This window comes from Achroia grisella, unplaced genomic scaffold (genome assembly GCF_030625045.1).
Source record: "Achroia grisella isolate CSIRO2021 unplaced genomic scaffold, CSIRO_AGI_Agris_v1 utg853, whole genome shotgun sequence".
Classification (NCBI taxonomy): domain Eukaryota; kingdom Metazoa; phylum Arthropoda; class Insecta; order Lepidoptera; family Pyralidae; genus Achroia; species Achroia grisella.
In genome coordinates, this window is record NW_026713043.1 from 1,006,794 (window position 1) to 1,032,171 (window position 25,378).

At 36.6% G+C, this 25,378-nt stretch overlaps 2 protein-coding genes across 2 annotated transcripts; one reads left to right on the forward strand and one right to left on the reverse strand.

The window, feature by feature from the left end:
* Nucleotides 1-4,895: 4,895 nt before the first annotated feature.
* Nucleotides 4,896-18,152, reverse strand: LOC131852470 (nascent polypeptide-associated complex subunit alpha, muscle-specific form-like). The gene is made up of 10 exons (XM_059203135.1): nt 17,849-18,152; nt 17,550-17,769; nt 14,668-14,802; nt 9,402-9,520; nt 8,604-8,686; nt 7,574-7,905; nt 6,090-7,226; nt 5,910-6,005; nt 5,539-5,735; nt 4,896-5,202 (listed from the first exon to the last, which is right to left on the reverse strand). The coding sequence occupies exons 2-10, from the start codon at nt 17,619-17,621 to the stop codon at nt 4,896-4,898; spliced, it is 2,478 nt and encodes an 825-aa protein (XP_059059118.1). The 5' UTR covers nt 17,622-17,769; nt 17,849-18,152.
* A 292-nt stretch (nt 18,153-18,444) lies between these two features.
* Nucleotides 18,445-21,370, forward strand: LOC131852531 (B9 domain-containing protein 1). The gene is made up of 3 exons (XM_059203208.1): nt 18,445-18,808; nt 20,198-20,425; nt 21,210-21,370. The coding sequence occupies exons 1-3, from the start codon at nt 18,559-18,561 to the stop codon at nt 21,326-21,328; spliced, it is 597 nt and encodes a 198-aa protein (XP_059059191.1). The 5' UTR covers nt 18,445-18,558; the 3' UTR covers nt 21,329-21,370.
* The last annotated feature ends 4,008 nt before the right edge of the window (nt 21,371-25,378 follow it).

Sequence of the window (25,378 nt, forward strand, 5' to 3'; positions counted from 1 at the left end):
ATGTTTTATAGCACAGGGGACAAATAAGTTTGAGTTTCACCGGATGGTAAGTGATTACCGCCCCACCAGAGGAATTGTGCGTTGCCGGCCTTTCAAGCGGGAACGACATCATTTCTTGACGATTTCAATATGTTATCGGTTCTGTAATACCGTTGCTGAAAGGACATGTCCAAGAAAAGCACTACGGACTTGTACACATGCGTTGCCATGCGGACGTCGAAGATATCATATAAATATCCTGTAATATAAATCTTCAACCGAAACACATTTTTTAAAATTAGCTGCTTGGCTGCCACTGAAATAGGTCAGACTGTCTCGATCTTTGGTCGACTTTGATATATACTTATATATCAATTATATTGACCGGGGATCGAGACAAAATAAATATTGTTCCAATGTTCATAGTTCCCTCTCCGCTGAATATAGTTGGGATCACACATAATATTTCGATTTTATAATTAAAAGTTGCTGACCCCGCGAACTCTGTTTGCCTCAAATTAAATATGTCAATGATTTTTTGATGTGTAGTTATGCAATAAATTTCTAAATGCTTGTTTAAAAGATAAGAAGTTTGTATGGGAAAATAAAATTGTTCTTTTCACTAATTTATATGGATTTCTTTAATATTTTCTCACCACTTAAACTTTACTTGGAGGTCTACAAACGTTTTAAAACCTAAATTAGCCAAATCGATTCAGCTGTTCTCGAGTTTTAGCGAGACTAACAAACGTTATTTCATTTTTATATATAAGAAGAAAGAAAGAAAAGAAGATAAATAAAATATGGTTCTCTCATTTTAAACATGTTGTATTTCAATTTGCTTATAATGTCATGATAAATATAATTTATAACAATTACATACTTAATAAAGTAATCATTTGACGTAAGTGATAAAAAAATTCTTACACCATTTACAATATGAAGGCTTTGGGTTGCTGTGTTCATCTTGTTCATAGTTGTGTTCATGCGACTTTCCGATGACGAGATAAATTTTAAAAACACTAAAACTGGCCCGATTCTCCCTACTATAAATTTGTACCTTAATATTCTCTAAATAAATTCTATTCTCTATTCACTGGAATTACAGTACACGATTATTTAGCGTGTAACATTCGCTCGATGCCTAACAAACGACCATAGCTCCATACATTCCATATACACGGGACGCCTCGATATTTTTATGCGGATCTCATATATCTATATACCATACAACAACCTCGCGCTCACTTACCGTAATAATGACTGAAAATATCTTGTATAAAAACATTGGTGCACTGCCACAAACATATCTCAGCCGTGACTGGAGCTAATATAAAAATCGTGGAAATTCTATTTAGGGGCTCTTCATAAATTACGTTACACATTAAGAAGTGAAAGGGAGGGCACAGGAAGGATCAACATGTTTGACATTGTATAACAAGGTTGTTGAAGGCGTCACAAAATTAATGTAAAAAAAAAAATTGGTGAAATTTAGCAGTCTACAGTTCACACCCTTGGGGTTAGTTTTACACTTTATGACGTCACATATTTTATGAATAAGCCGGCCCGTTAGCGACAACACGGTTGAAATAAGTTTGTAGTATTGCACTATCTAACGCGATTTTAAATTAGCAAACATTAACATGTTCCTAACACTGGTTACGTTTCAACAACGAAACTATCCAGCGATCCACTTGATATACGACATGATTAATTTATGTTTTAATTTTTATAATATATAAAATATCTATCACTATTTAATCGTTACTCTCGTAATATGGGGGAACCTTATATTTATTCTAAAGCGCACAAAAAGTCGAGGCACCTCGCACACGTTTAAGCGTAAAGTTCACGGTATTAACCATTAAGTATTCATTATAGATCACTACACACATGTGTGTACTTACTCTGCCATCTATAACAATGCAGTACCGCGGTACGATCCACATACATCATTATTAAAGAAGCTAAAAATGTTAATATTGTAAATTTTAATAGATCCCAAACAATTCATATTTTTTTTAATCACAAGACACTATCCATTAGACTAGTTTTCATTCTAAAATGGCAACTAAAAAGTTGTTTCACAATAAAAATATACTTATTAGACAAAAGTAAACGTTATTACTTTTAATATCACTGCATTGTTACATTTAAATATGTAAACAATAATACGAGATTTACAATGTTTTGGTCAGTTTACAATGAGTAAAACGATAGTCCAATATTTACAAGGACACGACACAAATTCAATATCATTTGCAAAATTTACAAAAATAACTCTATCCACAGCGTATAAAGCAAAAGGCTTTATATCTTTACATATATTCAATATTGTAACACTACCATAGAGCAGGTAGCAATAAATAAACACTTATGTACTATATCATTTACTCATTGTATACTAATAGGCGTGAAACAATTTTGTACATGCCAATTTCTTCTTAACCTTGATAAGTACACATTGAACTGTGCCAATATATAACATGTGAGATAAACAATAATAGTACAATAATCTGAACTTGAAAAAGCAATAAAAAATCATAATATTGAATTGAAGCCACCAAACACTGTATTTCATATGATTTATTATTAATTACAATCTACATAATTATGTATCTTTATACAATGGTGTTTCGACGCGTAGAATTGCTATATATGTACAATAATTGCTATATTTACATAATCTCTAAAATCCTTTTTACCATAAAATGTGTACAACTATTCACCACTAGTTACTAATATATATGTAAAATACTCTGTACATTATATAAACGTTCGGATTTCGGGCAGTTGAATAAATTAGATCTACAAAGTTAACAGAGAGTTTATGTATCTACACCTATGTTACAGACGCATAGAACATGTACAGTACGCGTAATGTTACGAGACAGTCATAGTTGCGACGCCGGTACAGTCAGCTTCATGTAGGTATTATGATGTTCAATGTTTAAAGCATTGTTACAATTAATCAACAAATTGAGACGTCAGGCCATAATCTTAAAAATAGGTCCTGACGAGCCCAAACATGTTTATGTGATAAGCTTTCCCTTAGAAATTGATGGAGAAATTACATAGAAACTTCACAGAATGTTAATAATGTAGGTCAATGTATAGGCAACATAGAGACCATTATGTCACGATGTAAATGCGAGTATTCATTATACTTACATCTTAATTCCGGTTGCCTTGTTTTTTTTTTTCTACTTCTGACTCCGGCGAATTGTGTTGTTCTTTTTACAAAATTTTAATCATTTTTTTTTTAATTAATACATTATTACAGATCCTATAAATATTAACATCTATGATTATTGATATATAAAAATGACTTATAAAAATGACTTATAAAAATGGAAAATATGTTACTAAGACAAATGGTCCATTTCCGATGGTTTCCATAACAATTATTGATAGTGTAAATAATATTGATTTTGCTTTTTATAGTACAATTTTCAATATCTTTATGGATAAAATCTATTTAGTTATAATATGCATATTAATAAGAAATCTAAACGAAACTTTACCTAAGACGCAAACTCGAAAGCTATGAATATTCTTAAAACTTCATGTTCATATGAAGTTTTAAGAATATTCATAGCTTTCGAGTTTATTTGAGTATAATTGATTGGGAATTATTTTATTGGAATTTCCAGTTCTATAAGACCAACCAATTAGTAGGTTTTGACTTGGTATTTATTATAATTTATCTGGTACCTACATGAGGCTGACCATCCTTTATTGTAGAGCTCTGTTACAGACAGGTTTTTGTAACCTATACCAGACTCAATTTGAAAGTGCTATTAGTCATATCCATACACTCATTTGCAACGTTACAAAAACAGAGTTTAATACAGTTAATTGAGTCTTAATACTAATAATTTTATAGTAAATAAACTATTTTCCTCTCTCGACATAACTACAGTAATAATGTTTATTATATATTAAACTTTAAGTGTAACTGTTGCAAATTAGTTGATAGTTATCACATGAATACGCAACAGTATGTACCTGATAGAGTATTGAGTTGTAAGCTTACACTCATCACAGGTAAATCAACTTAAGACGATGTAGCATTTGTAGTAGTGTAATACAGACAAAAGCCTGAATAAACCGGCTAGTGATTATAACTCGCGTCATATTTCTGGGTTAGCCAGCCAGTTTTAATTAGCGTTAGATGTGTCATTCTTAATTTTTAGTTAACAAGTTCCATGTTTCCACATATTGATTCTAATACTAAAGTGAAAGAATTTCAGGACTAAAGACAACACTTAACAAGTGTAACAATAAGTATCTACTTATAAAAGCAAAAAAGTCATATAAAGTAGTCGCGCATTGATTTCTCTGCTGACCGTACACCACTACAACGCACAAACGTCCGGTCGATATACCTGCGGGCGCGCGCTCCGACGCGGAGATTCAGTTGGGCGAGATGCGGCGGGCGCGTGGCAAGGACTCGGAGGCGTCATCCGGGGATGCTTGCGCATTGCAGCTGCGATACGGTTTGTTGACGGGGCACGTCGGGGACAGTGTGCGCGCAATGTTGCGGGCGCACGGTCCGGCGCGTGGATTTACTTGAGCGGAGGTTAGCCGAGCACGTGCCAAGTACAGAGCGCGCAGAAGACGGCGGACTCGAGACGCCAGCCGACAACGTGCGTACGTACGCGCTGTGCCGTCGGGCGGGGCGGGGGTACGTGCGCGCGGAAGGCGGCAGGCGCATGGTCCGGCTCGAGTATTCAGCTGGGCAGGGCGGGTGCATATCGCAGACAGTGTGTGCGAAATGAGGTCGGATTGAGGTGACGGCCAACGTCGAGGAAGCAGGGTAGATACGCGTCTGCGTAGTTGGGTGGGGCAGGCGCACGGTCCGGTTTGAAGATTCAGCTGGGCGGGGCGGGCGGGGCGGGCGGGGCGGGCGGGGGCTAGGCGGGCGCGTGTCGGGGACAGAGCGCGCGGAAGGCCGCGGGGTCTAGTCTCCAGCCGGCGGCGGGCGCGCAGGGCAGGTGTGCGCGTGCGGGGCAGGCCCGCGCCGAGCAGGCGAGCGCGGCCCCGGGGCGGGCGCAGCGCGCGCAGCTGGCCCCGCGCGCGCCCCACACGGCGGCGGGGAGCCCCCACACGCGCGCGCCGGCCGCCACCACGCCGGGCGCCCACACGCCGCACGCCTCGTGGAACCACACCTCCGCGCTGCCGCCGCCGCCCACGCCGCGCCGCACCGACTCGTCCAGCGCCCTGGACAACACGCGCTCATATACTATACGTTAAGCTATATATTAATACATAGATACTTACATAAAAAACTAAATGAAGCAAAAACCTATACACCTTTTATAAAAGTTGTGGGCATGTAGGGTATCAAATTCATAGTCAAATTGAGAATAGTTCGTTTAATATTATTAAAACCTAACCACTGCCACTGCGTTATGATCTTCTCAAATTGTGGAACGAGTTTCGCTTCTGAATAAAACTTCACAAGGCAAAATTCGGCGCCGAACAAGTAACCCAGCGTACTCGTCGCATTTGTCGGAGTCGACGTAGGGCCTCGTGCGGCTGGCGCGGTGCGCTCACCTGTACTCGTCGCAGTCGGTGGAGACGGCGTAGGGCCCGAAGAGGTCCCCGAGCGGGGCGACGGGGGCGGCGGCGTGGGGCCCGCGCTCGCAGAACACGCAGCGCCACGTGACGTCGGCCGTGCTCGCGTCGTACCGCAGCCCCAGCGTGCTCGCGTGCAGACCGCGCGCGCGCAGGCCGTTACGGAACTCCTCGCCCTTCAAAACATACCATCATATTAATCCACCTTAAAAAAAAATAATATTTAAGACATATATTTCATAATAAGCAGAATTGGCCGAAATTAGACAAGAAAATCTTTTTAATTAAATATATGTCTGATGCCAGAGTTAATATTTATATTATATGCATATATATAAATTAATTATTACATTTTTGCGTCTGTGCGTCGGCATTTCACTGTCGTCCTCGCCGGTCGACGCGTTGATAACCGACACGGACAGCGGCGAATCCCGGGGACCTCGTATCTGTACATTAATTTACATTTATATTTAAAAAGATTTAATTTTACATTACAAAAATATGGCAATTTTTAAAAAAGCCATTAATACCTGTATGTATGGCCCCCTCGATCGGCTAGAGCTCGCATTGCTGCCAGAATCATAGGCATCTTTTACAGGTTCTTTGCCTTTCTTGCCCTTTCCTGAATTGATTTTCTTTCTTGGTATCTTTCTTCTCGGTCCATCGTCCACTGTGGATGCTCGACTTAACCGTCTGGACGCTTTCCTCTCGCCCTTTGCCGGCGCAGATTTTCTGCGTTTTCTCGCTTTAGCCGTTTGTGGTTTTCGGGAACTATCAGGAGCGCTTTCCGTTCCATTGTTATCGTTGCCTGCAGGCGCTTCTTCTAGGCCGGCGAACATTTTTTCTAGCTGGTTTTCGACTTCGACGAAACTCGCGGCGGTAGGCTCCGCACTTCGAGCACCGCTCGTCTCGGGCTCGGCCGGTTTCGCCTCGGAAGGAGATTCAACAGGTACATTGGTAGATTCGGAGTTAGACGTGCGGGCGCTTCGTCTTCGCGGAGCTGCCGCCGCTTCCACAGCGGGAGGGGTTTCCGAAGGTTTTTCCTCGCTTTTCGGTGGAGATTTACGCACCTCCGGTTCAATTTCAGGTTTGGCGGGCTCAGGGCTCGCGAGAACGCTTTTCAATTTGTCAATAGTCACCGGCGCTTCCTGTTCCAGGGGCGGGACGGCCGCCACCTCTGGAGGCAGCGCCGGCGGCGCAGGCTCGGGTTCCGATCGCGTCGTACTCGCGATCATAGCTGCGATATCGTCTATCGTTTCCGCGGAGCCCGATCGTGTTTTTCTTCGGGACGGAGGACGATCCGGTTGCGGGTCCTCCGGCTGGGGTTCTCGCTGGGGATGTTGTAGCTGCAGTTGCTGCGAGGCCGGCGGCGGCGAGTGTCGTTGCGGACCGTTGTGCTGCGCGTGCGGGGCTTCCCCGTTCTCGAGGGGCGTGGCGGAGGGCGCGGGCGAGGCGAGGCGGGCCGCGGGCGAGGGCGAGGCGGCGGTGGCGGGCGCGGGCGGGGCGGCGGGCGCGGGCGCGGGGGCGGGGCTCGACGCCTCGGGGGAGGGGCCCGCCGCCAGCCCCACCGGAGGAGTTATGAGTGGAACTGTTGGTACACGTAGCGTTCTTTCTGGCTTTCTTTTTCTTTTGGAACCAGGTGGTGCTCCACATGAATCTGTGGAGTCCTGTAATTAGCATATGAAGACCAAATTGTAATAATATGTTTATTGTACAAATTAGAACTATTCTAAATATGACAATAAAAGGGCGACATAATTTAGAAAATTTTACATAGATTTTTTAACAGTATATTGTTGAAGATTTCGATTCATACCAATGGAGATATGTCCAAACATTATATTTATTAGCAGAATCTCGATTACCCGAACTCATCTGTCCCGGCTCTAATTGTCAATTTATAAGTTTTGACGATGAAAAGAACTAACATGCTATGAATATTAATTCCATTATACGGTACACCACGTACGCATGATCCGTATTCCACCGTCCAAGTGAAATGAGCGTGCGTTACCTCATTGGACGAGGGCGGCGAGGGCGTGGGCGCGGCGCGCGAGTGCACGATGACGGAGTGCGGCGACACGGGCGACGGCACGAGCCGCTCGAGCAGCGCGTCGACGCGCGCGTGCGGCGGCCGCGCGTGGGGCGCCGCGCGCGCGATCAGGCTGTTGATGGTGGGCGCGTCGCGCACGGACAGCGCGGGGCCCGCCCCGCCCGGCCCGCCCGCGCCCGGGGACGGCGCCGCCGCGGGGCACGCCGCGCCGTTGGCCCCCGCGCCCGACCGCCCCGACACCGACAGGTCCACGCCCACGCGCGCGTACATCAACTCCTCGGGCCGCAGTTTGTCTGCAATGTGTTTTTTTATATATCGACATCTATATTCACACATTTCAATCGATTTTCAACAACTCGCTCGTTTATAGTATCCGTGCTGATTACAGATAGAAATTACAAAAATATTCATACCTACATGTAACTGTTTGGTTCTGTATCTATTATTTTGACTCTAATAAATTTGTGCATTCACAAATTTACACTAAAAACTGTAAAGTTACAACCAAATTTTTAAGAGCAATACGCAAGTTTCTCACTCGTTCTTGAAGTGATTAAACAACTTTTCGAATGAGCGGTAGATAAAAAAAAAGTGATGATCATGCAAAAATGTTGAAGTACTTTTGAATAGAGTGATTATTCAACACTTCTTATTTATTATAAGTTTATTTTGAATAAATATTTTTTTATTCCAATGTATTTTCTATCTAATACTGTACTTACTCGCAGAATATAAGTTGCATTTGAAGTTACTTTGTCTAAATATGAATTAACTTAAACTATCAATATGAAATTAGAGATAATGTATATACACAGTCATGATTACGCAAACGACATTATGGGTAGAAGAAATAGCAATAATAACTCAATACAGACACTTTTGAATTGTCATATTTTATTTTATTTTAACACATTCGGACACTCACTTACGCAGACTCCTAAGACTCAGACTAAGAAGGTATTACAGTATAGACTAGAAAATAAATTCCCACCTCGGCCTGGTCCCAAATGTGGATATAGATCGCCAGGAGGGAGTGCCGCGCCTGCTTTGACGTCACCAGGCGAAGGAGTGTGCCTAGAATATTAAAAGAGCTGATATTAGACAAAGAATACCTACACAGTAATTAATATTAATACACACTACTGATATTATTAACCGGGTATTAACACAAATAATTTAATGGTAAATAAAGGTTTACCTCTCTCTACGTTTCGCATAGGTTGCACTAGCCGTGGTCGAACTGACTGGAGTAACAGCGATGTCAATGTATTATAGATAGGTGACAGTAGTTATTTCATCTACCGTCACTAGATTGTTTAACGAAAATTCAATGAAACAGGTAAATACCTTTATTTGCTTTAAAATTATTCGTGTTAAGATGTTAATTAATGTTCATCATAATGTTAAGTGTTCGTGTTAATTAATAATATAAATAATGTATATTAAACACGAAACTTTAAAAATAACTAGTATTAATACAATTAGCAAAGTTACATTTCTATTCATTCCTGGTAAATACACTATCACGGGTTAACTGATCTGACTCCATCCTGTACTGTTAACCATACATGCTAGCGGGGCGCTAGCATGTATGGCTATCTTTAATAATAAGTAGGGATGTTTGTTACGCTTTCACGCAAAAACTACCGAACCGATCATGTTCACACATGTTCTTCGAGGTATTAGAATCAAAATAGGATACTTTATATATAAAAAAATTATTCAATGCGAGCGAAGCCGCGGGTAAAAGCTAGTAGATACACATAATAGTAAAAAAAAACATACGTACCTTAACAGATGTTTGTCTGGCGGTGTGGGTGTGTGCCGATACAACTCTGGTGGGGTCGCAGTGTGTCTGAACACAGAGTTCCCTGCGGCGTTCTTCATCGCCTGCAATTGCAATAGACCCTACGATGGTCATATCAGTAATATATTAGATCAATCAGTCAATTAATTTATAATTTGCTTATAATATACATAGGTTTACATTCATACTTGAAATACGAGGGGTTTTTTTTTTTTTTTAAAGGATGATAATGGAATGGTGCACTCGCCTGCGCTAACGGTTTACGCTGGCGGGGCACCAGTGGAGGATGATAAGACGAACATGAAGTCAGATCAGTTAGCCCAACGTGACAAATTCACCGGGAATGTATCACGATGGTTTCCAGGGGGAACCGCGTGGAGGTCGATCTGACATGGTACATTGCTAGCAATGGGTTGATTAGTCCACATTACTAACAATTCCATTCCCCCCAATACGAGGGGTGTCATGGTCGGCAGCGCGTACGTGACACCCATGGTGTTTCAGGCGTACATAGGCTACGGTAACAGTTTATATTCAGAAGGGCCGGATGCTTGCTTTATACTTTATAATGAATGAGAAGGATAAAAAAGAAAGATCAACGTGCGACCCTTGTCGGTGGAGCTCTTGCCACTTTTCACGATCTTCCTACATAATCCTAAAAACGTACTACATCATACACTTTATGTAGATATAAAGTTAGTATAAAAAAAGTTTATTTCGTGAAAACTAGATGTCGTTATACGAAAATGTAAATGGCGCTGTTAAATTGTTTTCAGTTATAATGACCTGTCTGTAGAATATCAAATGAAAAACAATAATCCTATGACAAATTGAAACTACCATTCAATAGGGGTGCCTATTTAATGGTAGTTTTAATTGAAACCTTCAATACTTCTCCACTTTAAGGTACTTAGTTGCTCAGAACAAAAAGAATAGATACTTGTTTCTGTGAATTCCACAGGACTATATTGCAGAAAAATAAAAAAACAATGCGCGGCCTTATACCCTAGAACCAGGGGCGGACTAAGGCCTAGGCTACCTGGGCACGTACATAGGGCCTATAATTATAACAAGTACCAAACGCAAAGTATGAGTCATGAGTTAAAAATAAAGAGGTCCGGAATTACAATGTTGCCTAGGGCTCGCTTTAGTCTTAGTACGCAACTGCTTAAAACGATAGCTTTCAGATAACATTTACGACAAAAAAAAGTAAATTTTAGACAGATTATTACTCCACTCAGCCAGGGTTCGGAAGTCATCTAAATCAATTTTATTCATTATTGTAACTCTATTACTTGGTTCTGTTTTTGAACTAAATTGTACTAAATGTCCGACTTCAAATTTTGATTTTATAAATTTAGTTTGGCAACCCTAATATAAACAATACCGTATTATTATTGAGAATGTTCTACGGTAAATGAAATAATTTAGGCTTAACGTTGAACCAAGGTAATAGTTATTTACAGCTCAAGTCAATAGTTCATTGAACTGTTGGCCGATGACATCATGTTCTGTTGCTACAAAATGTTGTCGCAAATAGAAATTCAGAAATACAGTTTTCCACAATACATTTTTTTTATGTAATTGGAAAGGAATGGAACAAACAAGCTGATGCTAAGTGAAAACCGTCGTCTATATACATGAACGGCACTACGGACATCACAGTACCATGTTGTCATGCTTCTTATCCTGAGACTAGCTGTACACGCGACTTACGACGCATCCGTGTGGAATTTAACTTTATTTTCCTAAAATAAAGGTAGCCTAAGTTACTCCTTATTACATCAGCTACCTGCCAATAAAGTCTCGTCAAAATCGGTCCAGCCATTTCAGATATTAGCCGGAACAAATAGACAGACAAATATTTAAAAAATGTCATTTTGGTGTATGTCCCGTATTTATATTCATATGCATGTAGTAAAAAACGGTTATTTCAATATTACAAACAGACACTCCAATTTTATTTATATGTATAGAGTATAGATTTCACTGCCATTTCTCAACATACAACCGAAACAATGAGGATTAAAATGCCATGCCACTTATCCTGTAATTTCACTATTTGATCTGCACCGTACAACCAAAACACAGTTTACTAAGCAATCTGCTTGGCGGCTGAAATAGGTGAGACTGAGGTACATACTCAGACGAGTTTCTACAAATTTTACCTCCATCTAGACAATAATTGTTTTTTTTTATTGTACGGTAATGGAGTGCACGCACCAATAGTTTACACTAGCGGGGCACCAGTGGCGGATAAGATGAGCATGAGGTCAAGTCAGTTAGCCGATCGAGCATCGTGACAAATTTACTAGGAATTTATCATGATGGTTTCTATGGTTAACTACGTGGAGATGACCCTGAATGGTATACTGCTAGCAATGGGGTCAAAAGTCCACATTAACAATCTCCTGTCCCCACCCATTGATATATGTACATAGCTAATGTTATAAGGAGTAATATAGGCTACTTTTATTTTAGAAATTTTATTTATTTAATAAAAATAAACGTTATATTCCACGCGGATGAAGAAAGCGAGCCTTTCGCCGTATTTCAGATTATTTTGGATTGACATCGGAGGACATCCTTCAATGGAGAGCCAGTCTAGCGGTTTAGCACACTTACTTCTAATAGTCGTAGGTTCAATTCTTAGCACGGTACAAACGCGAGTATGATTATTGGTATTGGCTTGGGTGTTTTCTATGTATATCATGTATGTATTTATAAAAAATGTATCTAAGTAAATCTCTCAGAAGTCTATATCCATAACACAAAATGACACACACTGACTGTAGATGAATATGGATATTTTGAATTTTTAACATCTGCTTGGCTAGAACTAGATGGCGCTGTGTGAATTGTGCTGGGTTATTATTTAGGATTTTATTTATCGCTGATAATTCTTAACAATAATTAACAATAAGCTAAGAAATTAATAGTAATTTATGTAACAGCTGTTTGCATTGTCGTAGCAGTGTCATCGTCATTCAACTGAATAATTTATTTCTGAACACCAATCATTAATACTTATATTGAAATCTATATTCAGACAATAATGTATTTATATATGTAAATATACAGAGCGCCATCTAGTCCCATGGTAAGCAGAGTTTGTGTTATGGGTACTAGATAACTGTTATTAATACTTGATATATATATAATATATATTTTTGTAAATATATACATAATATACATAGAAAACATGCAGATCGATACAAAGAATGATACTCTTCATACATATGAGTACAAATGATTATACCATGTGAGCAATCGAACTAGCGACCATAGGACGTAAGGCGGATGTGCAAAACCGCTAGATCCCAAGACTGTCAAAAGCATATTGTGGCACAACATCAAAAGTGTGTCTGTATGTTTATGTTTTTACTAAACGACTTTTCGATTAAACGACTGGAAAACTTAATGCAAATGTTAAAAGTAGTTATAACAGATTTTTTTCATAAAAAAAAATGCTATTCTCACCTAACACATAAACAGGAAAAAGTCTAAATTACAATTTAAAAAAAAATTACGTACAATTCTGACTTCGTTACGGCTTACTTATTATGTAAAGTTGATAACAAGAATGCAAATGTTACCATTTCAATATTTACATATAATATATTGTATCAATATATTATACACATTGTTATTGGCAGTTTGATTTTTATTATTATCTTTGATATCATTCGACGACCTCGCTGTCCTGGTGGTTTAACACACTGCCTTACATCCGGTAGTTGCGGGTTCAATTACTGTGTGGGACTGTGTGTAGGCTGCTGGAGTCGGTGCAACCAACGATGGTAGTAATTAAAGGAGCAATATGAATGTATAATAGTATATTATAAAAATATATGTCATAACAAAACTATGTATGGTAGCAGAAGCAATAAAGGAATAATAACTGAACCATAGCAACAAAATGACAATATTCGTATAAAAATATAAATATTTAAATATACGAATTGTCGTGCCAGCCAATGTAAAGAGTCCTGTACTGGTATGATTGTTTGTATCGGTCTGGATGTTTTCTATGTATATTATGTATGTATTACAAAGAAATCTATGTAATTATATCAGTTTTCTAATAACAATAACACAAGTTCTGCTTAACTTGGGACTAGATGGCGCTGTGTTTGAATTTGTTTTGATATCATCGTTTTAGCAATTTGAACCGTGAAGAAGTGATATTTCTTTACATGTTTGTAAGAGAGCTACTCCACAACCCACCCTAGGAACCCCAGCTGACTTCAACTTAAGCTTCATAACATAAATTTCTTAACACGTTAAAGATCGCATGCTCAACGGTAGGTCATTCCGCAATGAACATTTTTCATCGGTGGGCACTTTAATTGATTTAAATCTAGGGGTTAAATAATGTCTACCTCAAATCATTGTACACTAAAAACATATTTGAAAAAATAATATACGTTATTGACAATAAAAAAAAATGCCGGTGCCTATGTGAGAATTAAGTTTCTTCAACTTCAACGTGTTAAGAATCCTAGAATTTGTACCTGGGGGAAATTAGTCATCTTGACCTGATACTAGCTTGCGGGCCATGTGGGTGTGTCAAGTGCTGTGTTCATCTCTACATCTACATTCTACAATTAACAAAGCCTCTGGTATCCCAACAGTCATGACGTTATACGTATATTATCTATTTATTGAAATTAAATGTATTGCTATCACTTGTTTAGAACCTAAAGCTCTGACTTTGGCGCTAGATGGCGCTATGTAAATTTTCTTGATTTATTATTATTATACAGTTTAATAACTAAGATGGCAAACATTGTTTTGCTATATAAACTTGTATTGCTACTAAAAACTAGGGGTTGGTTGAAGATGAGGTGAAAATGTAGTGAAACTGTGTGTATTTTCTAATAGATAACATTTACTTAGAAAAGAAACTTATATTAGGAAAAAAATACTAAAAACAAACATCTTTATTATGACAAAAAAAAATGTCTAACCAATAAAATAAAAACTTGGGTTGGACCATAAAATTTCATCGAAATTGGTTAATGCACTTTGGAGAAGTATATTCAAACGGGGATCGAAATTACGACGGCCTGAGCCCCAGAGTAAAGTCGTATCTGTTAGCCGGGAGTTGGTCTTCAGCCTCTACATAAGTTCTTCCGCTGTAAAGGCCAGCTGCGCCCAACAGCAATAGAGTAGTCCGAAAAAAAAAGTTTTTTTGGACTACTCTAGTACATGACACATAATATATATAAAGATGTATTTATAATACCTGCAAGGGGTCCGGCGGTGAAGGCGCTGGCACGTGGTAGAGGTGTGGCGGCGGGGTGGGCGTGTGCCACGTTACACCACGGTCAGACGCCATGTGGGCCTGGGGGGCACGCGCCAGGAAATTCGCCACCTGTAACTGATGGCGAGTTGGCTTACGTTCCATCACACCACACCCAATTGATTGCAGATTACCTTTAAAATCTTTATTTATTTGTTTATCTCGAAAATTAACAGTGATTCAATACAAATTTATAAATAATTACATTCAATTGAATGCAGATTACCTTTGAAACCCATAATTTATTCCTTTATTTTGAAAACAAACAGCAAATCAATATGATAATTACAAATGATATGTTGTTAATTGCCTGTATTAAGTTTATGTACTAAAATATTTCTGATTCCTGCAACACAAGCCTTGAGCTTAGTGCAGGGAATGTTGTTAAAATGTTTTATCTATATTCATTAAATAAAAAGTAAAAGTGTACAAATATATTGAATGCAGAATACTTATAAAACCCTTAATTTTTTCATTATTTTGATAACCTATAATGTTGTAAATAAATACAGCCTGTTGAAGTGTGACCAGTTAATGGTTGTCCCACAATTGATATTTAGGTATTCTAACACTATATGTACATATATAATGTAGGAGGCTTTAACCTAAGGGTACAACTTACTTCCTACTAATATTATAAACGTGAAAGTTTGTATGTATGGATTACTCTTACATGCAAAAACTATGGTATGTATTTTATTGAAAGTTTACTAGCCTATACATCAGAATAACACATATGCTATAAGAATATATGATGTGAATCGGTCAATTATTGTTAGTAATGTGTACTATTAAGTCCATAACTATCAATGTGCCATGTCAAGTTGACTTCCATGTTTTTTTTTATGTGTATGATAATGGAATGATGCACCCTCCTGCGCTAACGGTTTACGCTGGCGGGACACCAGTGGAGGATGATAGGATGAACATGAAGTCAAGTCAGTTAGCCCATCATGATAAATTCATCAGGAATTTATCATGACGGTTTCCCAGGGGAACCACGTGTAGGTCAACCTGACATGGTACATTGCTAGTAATGGGGTCATGAGCCCACATTACTAAGAATCCCTTTTCCTCCTGACCTCCATGTTGTTCTCCCTGGAAACCATCATGGCAAATTCCTGGTGAATTTATCACAATGGGCTAACTAACTAACTAAAAAGTTTATGCAGGCGGGGCACCAATCATGATCAATGAGCATAAGGTGACCTGACCTTATGCTCATTGATCATCATGATTGGTGCCCCACCCGCATAAACTTTTAGCACAAGTGGGTGCATCATTCCATTTTCATCCATAACAAAAAATGTTAAGATAGATACAAATACTTATGAATGGTATTGAATGAGAAGCGCAACAGGTGGTATAGCTGTAGTTTGTAATATACTATGATGCTGTGATTGATGAATGGATTGACAAAACTGTACCATAAAACAGAGCGCTGGAAAGTTCTTTATCATTTATTTGTGTAAACAATACAAAATTTCCATTGCTTAAACTGTGAAGATATATAAAAAAGTGAATGTACATTGATAGTATTTTAGAGAACTATTGTGTACCCACTGTAGAATATGCACTTTGCTCAAGATGTAGAATTATAGTCTCCAGGCCTGGTCAGCTACATACAAAGCTATTTCTATTTTCTTTCCAAAAAACAGATGTGTTTATTAATATTTTGTACACATAATCTAATTATATAGGGGTGAAGGGAAGGGCTTATTAATAATGGGGACTAGTGATCCCATTGGTAGCCATGTACCAGATCAGGTCGACCTATAACTTGAGTTTATATCAATCATTTTTAATTTCTTGTCTGCTAGCACAGTCGAGAGAATCTCAAAAGTTCTCAAAAGAGCAACACACAAGTTTCTTGATTATTCTTCTTGTGATGGATCTGCATTCCCGATGAGAGGTAGATTAAAAAATATGACTATTCAGACATGCTTATATTGAGTTTATTTGAATAAAGATTCTATCTAGTCTATAGTTCTATACTAATCATTCAACATCCATAAAAAAATCATTTATAAGAAATGATGTGATGACTTACATTTTTGACCCTACTACTCAAATGTGATTCAATTATATAATAATTATAGGCTAATATTCATATAATTAACATGCTATAGGGAAATACCTAATGTAAAGATTATAAATAAGCAAACAATGAAACAGTAAAGCTTATCACAATAATTTGTAATAAAAGTAATTTTATCTTCAAATCTACAAGACAATGATTTATAATTATTATTGATATAATTTTTAATTTACCATTTAGGTTTATTTACATATGATAACTGAGGATATTAAAGTTATGAGAGTACATATAATAATACAAAGCATATACTGCAAACATATGTAATAATTGCAGATTATAACAAAATGAGAAGTGCAGCTTCAATAGTAATTCACTGTTTGTCCTGAGACATCACTAAATATAACACATATCAATGAAATTCAATAATCAATAGCTTTGTAACATTGAACTTGTGTAGTAAGTTCTATATTGGGATAGTTATGCAAAGTTGCAAACAGCTGATTTGTTTACTCATTGCACTTGTAAATGTTGGGAACACAAAGGAAAATTTATTTGGCAACTATTAAACTTATTTATTTTGGTATTGCAGGTATGTATTGAAGATTATATTGTATAATTATTATGATTTATCAAAAAAAGATTATTTAAAAGGAGTTATGAATAAAATAATTTCATATCAGACTATGGCAACTGACTATCTTTTTCATTCAAAGTGACATGAATATTTTAAGAAATATTGACTATGTTGTTTTAGCCTCAATAGTAGAATTGGAAAAATAAGCACCACCTGCAAGGGGCTCCAGCCGGGGCCCAGTTGAGATTGCCGGCCGTTTGGATTGTGCTGCGAACCGCCAGACATCGTGTGCGGAGCCGTCACGGCACTGTTTACAACATGTATCCAATAGTATTCCACTAATAAACACTTTCTCAGTCCACCATAATGATACCGGTAACTTTGAAGCCTTCGCCCGCGTAACTGCGCTTCCTTACGACGTGTACAGAAACTTCTGAAACGTTTTCATGAGACCACATGAATATTGTAGCTTTGCACCACATGCCACTAATATCACGAACTGAAAACAGTACCTTTTCACAGTCAACAATCACTTATTTAAAAGAAAACCACATTTATTTCGTGCATGGTATGGTGTTCTCGAATCTGATGCTCACTTCGCGTGACATTTTGAACGCATTTAGGTTTTGAAAATATGAACTCTTAAGGTTAAATAAGCCTCAGTTATGGCTTACGGAATATCGGGCACTGAGTTTTAAGAATAAAAATTATTTATTTCCAAGTAAACTATTATAAAAAACGAAAAATTCAAGAAAGTATTAAATGGAATCGCCTTCAACAATGGCCGATTGGGATTTTGAAAGCACTAGTAGTGCCATCTTGTGATCAAACTTTGGAACAATGTCGATAAAGCAGTTTAGCGGAAACAAATGCTCTATTGTCTATGACTAATGTAAAAAAATATTAAAAAAAATCTTAGTTCAGTATATAAAAAATTCTAACAAAAAATTACTAAAATAACAGTATTACAAGTTACACATTATAATTAATTCTTTGTGATAATTGTTTCTTTAATGTTTGAAGTTATGCTTGGAACCATCTGTTTTATTTATAAATGGAAACACCGGTCGCTATAGTAACCATTGTTTTGTTTTGATTGCATGTAATTGTCAAGTTCTTGATATTGTTCCTTCTTTTCCCATAGTATTATTTAACTATTTTACATCTACGCTGCGTACGTTTTTCTACTTATTTCTTTATTTGTATATTTTAATATATTTCAATGAAAGCTAATGATATCACTAAGTTTCTTGTATCATTTACCGGCCAAGTAGAATATGTTTTGTTTCCTGCAGGAGTATTTGATGAACAAGTGTATATACAATATGAAGTGGTTTGGGGTCCAGATTGGGAACCACAAACAGGTCTCACTTCTGGAACCAGTCAAATGTCACGTTCAGGCGATGATCCAGAAAGAGTAGCATTCAATATGCCTTTGGAAATGGTGTTTGGTAGCACAAACATATTTGGTTGTTAGTAAAATTCTATAAATTTACTTTTTCCTTCAACTACATGTATGATTTTTTATTACTGTTGTTACTATACAAGTTATTGCAACATGCATTCTACATTTCTAGGCATATTTGGCGACGTTGCACGCATAAATTCTGTTAAAAACTATTTTCTTCTATTTATGAAATGTTACTTAAATCTATCCCACTTTTTTAGTGAGTAACACATCCAAAAACTTTACAAACCTCATTTATAATATTAGTTTTTAAACTCTTCATTGATATGGCTATGATCAAATATTATGTTATTATTATATTTTACTAGCTGTGCCTGCGACTTCATTCACTTCAAGAAGTAGCCTATGTCCTTTCTTAAGATCTAGACTATCTACATACCAAATTTCATTTATATCGGTTCAGTAGTTTTGGCGTGAAAGCGAGACAGACAGACAGACAGAGTTACTTTCGCATTTATAATATTAATAAGGAGTAAGTAATAGGAAAACATAGCTATTGACAGTAATTCTTAAATAGCAATACATAGGAAATCATTGTATATAAATTTCAATTGCCAAATATTTTTAATAGAGGGGGAGGAAATAGTAGGTTGAGAAAATTCTACACTATATTAAAAATATATGAAGAAATAATGTATTTTTTGTATAATTTTTATGGATGATATAGTCATTGTCACTTGATTGTACTAACAATATAAGTTAGCTGGCTTTTCAGTGGAGGATAATATAATGAGTATAAAGTCAGGTTGATTTGCCCATCATGATAACCAGGAATGAACGAATATGGTTTTCAGGGACCATATGGAGGTTGATTCGACATGGTACATTTGAGTGTCCATTACTAACAAGCCTCTACCTATCATAAATTTTCTGTGTGAACTTTTTTAATTATAATTAAGGATAAAGGCATATATGCATACATTTTATTTATTTATTAAAACTACGGTGTACAAATATATAAATAAAGGTGCATGTAGTGTACTTAACACCTAGAGGCATTTTCTCTCAGTTACACCCCTCCATATTTATCAACCGCCCAATTCAAATGATTGAAATTACGACAGCCGAGGTTCGAACCCTTTAGCGGTGCCTTCAGACTAAGGTAGTATTCGTCAGGCAGGAGTTTACCTTCAGACGCTTCAAGCAAAAGACAAAAGTCTTTCCGCGAGTTTGGATTGCAATCTAAACTGACTATCGTTTGATGAAGCTGTAGAAATATAATATGTCAGTCAACAATAGGGCAAACAGTGACTCATGTGAGTGATTCATTATCAATATTAACTTTGTAAAAGGAAGTTATTTTGTATCTGATTAAATATACATATTTAGTTTTCCCTGGGGAAAATATAAGTACATATAATGTAGTTATTGGACCTCCCCATTTCTGTTTTAGGGCCGCAACTTATAATAACAGTGAGAGCATTGAACAGACTAAGTGGTGACTCTTTGCTCGGTTATGCGTTGGTACTGATGCCGCCAACTTGTGGATTGAGGGTATTAACAGCTCCTTTAGTGCGTCCACAAGCGGCGACAGTGTTTGGCGAGTGGCTGGCGTGGCTCACGGGACGGCGACCAGAGCTGGCAGATCCTAAAATGTTGGCCAGTGGAAAGGAGAATTATTGTAAGTTTCCATCCATGTCTCTGTCTGTCTGACTACTTGTTACGTTTTCACAACAAAACGGTTGAATAGATTTTAATTAAATTTAATATGAAGGTATATTGTATCACGAGGATGAATATAGGCTGTATTTTATCATAAAAAATAATCTTCACTTCGTGAAATACGGTGAAAGTGTGTGCACAGATGAACTCGCGGTTAACAATGTACTGTTTGTCTTCTTCCCTTGATCGCGGGTGCGATACTTGCTCAATACAAACATTTGTATTTATGCTTAAATGTATTTGTGTTAGTCTTAATTTTCCTTAAGGCTAAAAGATATAGCAGTAAAATTACACGTTACCTTTTGTACCGTGTAATTTCACTGCCATATTTTTTCTAACTAGGATATATCTTCTAAAGCAAGTTGTTGGTGATATGCAGAAGTATCTACCCCGCAAATGACTTTATTAACTCCTTTGCGTCCATTACCAGCATTACCAGAGGTACTGTAGAGAGTCATCTGCGTCTGAGATATTTCAGCAAACTAGTATTGTTCGATGTGATTCGAAAAAAAAAATTAGTCATGAAAATTACAGGATAAGAAACATGATATCTTAGTCCTCTGGAATGACAACGCATGAGTGGTATCGCGGGTGCCACATGATACCGTGATGTCTGTAATGTTGTTCATATGTCTGGGCGTCGGTTACCACTTACTTGTCACGTTGGCCATCAGCTTGTTTACCTTTCCAGTTACATAAAAAACTCTATAACTGTTAGAAAATTATTGTGTTTGTTATTTCAGTGCTGCGAACAGAGTCATACGGATCCGTGACTCTCAGTTTAACAATGGTGTCCAAAGATCTACGAAAACTAGGCTACGACAATCAGCCGCCAGCGGTCAGAAATGGTTCTGACACATAATTATAGTTATATGCAATGATGAGTGATATGTAAACTACACAGCGCAGCAGACCTAATGTCGCTGTGGCCTATATATATATATATATATATATATAGCCCACAGCGACATTAGGTCTCAAACTAAGTAGATCTTGTGTTATTAGACAACTGATACAAACACTTAATATGTATAATAATAATAATAACTATAATACATACAGATATATTTTAGTAAAAAATGAGTACTACTCTACTCTGTAAACGATTATTTATATATTTATAGGTCGCTGATTTATATCCGGCTCGAAGGATCAGAAAAATGTAGGGCCCTACATGTGGTTGATACTGATAAAATGATAATGGTATACTGTGATGACTAAATAAAAGATACGTTCCGTTGTGAGTACTTATTGATTCATACTGATTTTATTACTTCTCTTCATTATAATAATGATACATTTAATGTGAGGTGATTAGTAATTATAATTATTATTGTCTCTGGTTTTGGGTTGGTCTATGATATAGAGCTTTGGGGTGTCTATGATGTTGAACTATATTTAGTGTATGTAAATTATTGTGTCTGACTGTATCTTAAATAATAAATGAAACCCTGTCTATAAGTGTTAAGAATACATTTTTTTATATTACAATGGTGACATACAAGCCTAGAAGCATAAGGTATAGAAGAAGGATAGGTTAAGAATACATTAGGGTCTATGGATGCTTGTAGAAATTAAAACATTAAAAATAGGGAAAAGTAGAAGGAAAATATATTTCTGTGCAATTTTACAAGTGGAAAGTTATGTTACTCATATCTTAGGCATCCTATCGTGCGTAACTTGAGTATTGACTATGCAAACTAGGTATACTACTGGATACTGGTAACTGACCTTTTTCCTCGCTATATTTTCTTAGATGATATATATTTGCTGTATTACTCAACAATATTTTTTTTATGAATAGAATAGAAAATTCTTTACTCAAATAAACTTGATTTAAGCAGTTTTGTTTTAATTATTTTTTAATCTATTGCTCATATAGAATGCTCATCATAAAAAGAACGAGTGAAAAACTTGCGAGTTGTCTTTTAAATAATTGTTGTAACTATACATATTTTATTTGAAATTTGTGAATACAAATTGCCAAGTACAGTCAAAATATTAAATACACAATCAACTGTTTAAATAATTAAGTAACATTAAATCAGGCATAGTGATTTTGAATGGCCATGTTCGTTCGATTGTTATGTGCCTACTGGTACTTACTTATAATTTTTTTGTCAACACTCGGTACCCATTCATTTGTTTACGTCTCCGTATAACTGTAATACGAGTCCATCCATAGAATAAAAACACTTTTGTAATGATAATGTAATTTTATAACATAATGTGACATTATGCTATATTATTGTAAAGTTTCATCACATTTTTTCAATCACATTCCGTTCAGTAGTTTTTCCGTGAAAGACTAACAAACATCCATACATACTCTCAAAATTTTGCTTTTATAATATTACTAGCTATTCGCCCCGGCTTCGCACGGGTGTACATGTATTATATATATAAACCTTCCTCATGAATCACTCTATTTATTTAAAAACACCGCCTCAAGATCCGTTGATAGATAGATAGATAATAAGACAGAATAATAAGACTCGAACACCTTTTATTACAAGTGCATAATTGGATCTCAAGTAATCCACACGTACTTGTAACTGCTTAAGTGGTATAATAATCTGCTCATTTGTCGTTCCTAAATAACTGCGTAGAATATTATTTTAAATAGGTTTTCATTTGTGTAGCACCATTATTAGTAAAGACAATTACAGTATTACTTTGCGGATTTCATACCATCGCCGTAACTCGCAATCAGCGGTGACGAATCGCTTTGAATTAGTGCTTCAAATGAGTTTTTGTCAGGTGTTTGGTCATGGTACAAATTGTTACATTTTGTTTTTGTATTAAGCCGAGAAAACATTTGGCTAACTTATTAGCAAAGCACATAGATAATATCTAAGTACTTTATTTGGGTTAGTGTGTACTTATGTAGTAGCGCGTTGTATCTATAGTGCTTGTGTAGATGGGTCCGAGATTAAAGATCTTAGACAAATATTTTATCAAGGAAATATCCATCGTAATTTAGAAACTTACAGGGAATTAATTAGGCTTTACAGTGTCTTATTTATAAAGTTAAATTTTGACCTATTAATTTGTGAAGTATATTTATGTGTGAAGATACATCAGTCAGTTTCCTTCAGTTTTTTTTTTGTAACTAAAATGGAAAAGAATTTTACTGTCTATTTGTAACCGCTGCTTTCAAACTTATGCGTTGCCATTCCAGAAGTCCTTAATGGATTTATATTATTTTGTTTAATTCCGCTACAATTAGCATGTGTGAGAACACAGATATTCAGTGCGGAAACTTGATTACTGTTATGACCTCTAATTATGATCAAATTCCGACCATTATTGAGTATACAGTATTGTATTCTAGAAGACTAAGTGTCATCCGTACACTGTAAGTTCATTGCCGAATCTCACTCTATAACCGAAACATCTAAAATAGATGCTGTCACCTATTTCAGCCGTTAAGTAAGTTGCTTTGCAATATGTGTTTGTACAAAGTTTGTACAGTAAAATGTTTTTGTTATAAATGTGTGATTGAAGCATTAAATAAAATTAAAAAAAATTAATTTTAGCCCCTTTGATACTTTTTTTCCTATACCGTCCAGTTCAATATATAGATTCAATTGAGAAGAACTGGCATGAAACTCAACTGTAAAATCTTTTTTTTAAACCATGACATTTTAAACTTATATTTCTGTCTATGTGTAACATTAAATTAAAATCTCGTGCATGAATAATTATTGATATGCACGTTTATCATTTAAGTAATCGTTTAGTGATATGGGCTCAGTAAATATGCTTCAACAGATTTTTTAATTTTATTTAAAGGCAAGACTAGTACATCTTTTGGTATTTATAAGTATTATAGTAATACTAGTTACTCGCTCTGGTTTCGCCCGGGTGTATATGTATTATACATATAAACCTACCTCTTGAATCACTCTATCTATTAAAAATGCTTCAAAATCCGTTGCGTAGTTTTAAAGATTTAAGCATATATAAAGACGGACAGACAGAGACTTTGTTTTATACTATACTATGTAATGATGATGATTAGTAACATTATAGTACAGTGTAGTAGCTTTTACTGTGACAAAATCTTTACGAAACAAACGTTGGGCTGTCACACGTGTTGCCTCGCACGATCTCTATTTTCCTATTCATTATAAGGAAAATCATCCGCTACGGATTTCGTACATAATAGCCTCGTGACAGTGTTTGTAGTTCTAAATCATCCAGCAATTTATTTCATTATCTAGTTCATATTGTAGCCTATAATATTCTTTTATTGTACAACTTGTGTACAAGAATTCACTCGCTTTCATTAAATTTCGTATCCTGAGTGATAATTTAAATAAATACGGACTTGCTATCAAATGTGTCAAATAGTAGACAGTGACTTCCGAAAGACTAAGAATATACAATAATAAAATATTCAAAGTTCATTTAATGTGAGAAATTGTTAATATATAATATGTATGATATATGAATTCCGTGATTTCTATTAACATGAACTCCTCTATATTCCTATTGTCGTCTATATTATCTATATATATATATAATTAGTAGGTCTGATCTGATAGATCGTGGGCTATTTTTTATGGCCACAGCCCTTATCATCTAGAGGTTCAGAAAAAAATTAGATAATTGCATGCCAAAACAAAGTTGGCGCGGTCAGATGGTATTTACTTTATAATATAAATACTGTGATTTTTATTTATATACTGTGTGTAATTAAAGGTTATTAATATTACATTATTTATGCTTATGCTTTGTTTTTTATGCTTTGGACTTTGGTAACCTACTATAGGCGTTATAACCAACCACTATTGTGGTATAATGTAGAGGTACTTATATTAAAATGCACTTGAAATTCGGTGATAAATCTTAGGGTTTGAATAGCACAGAGCGTTAGTTTTATTTGAAGGCCTCGGTGGTCTATCGG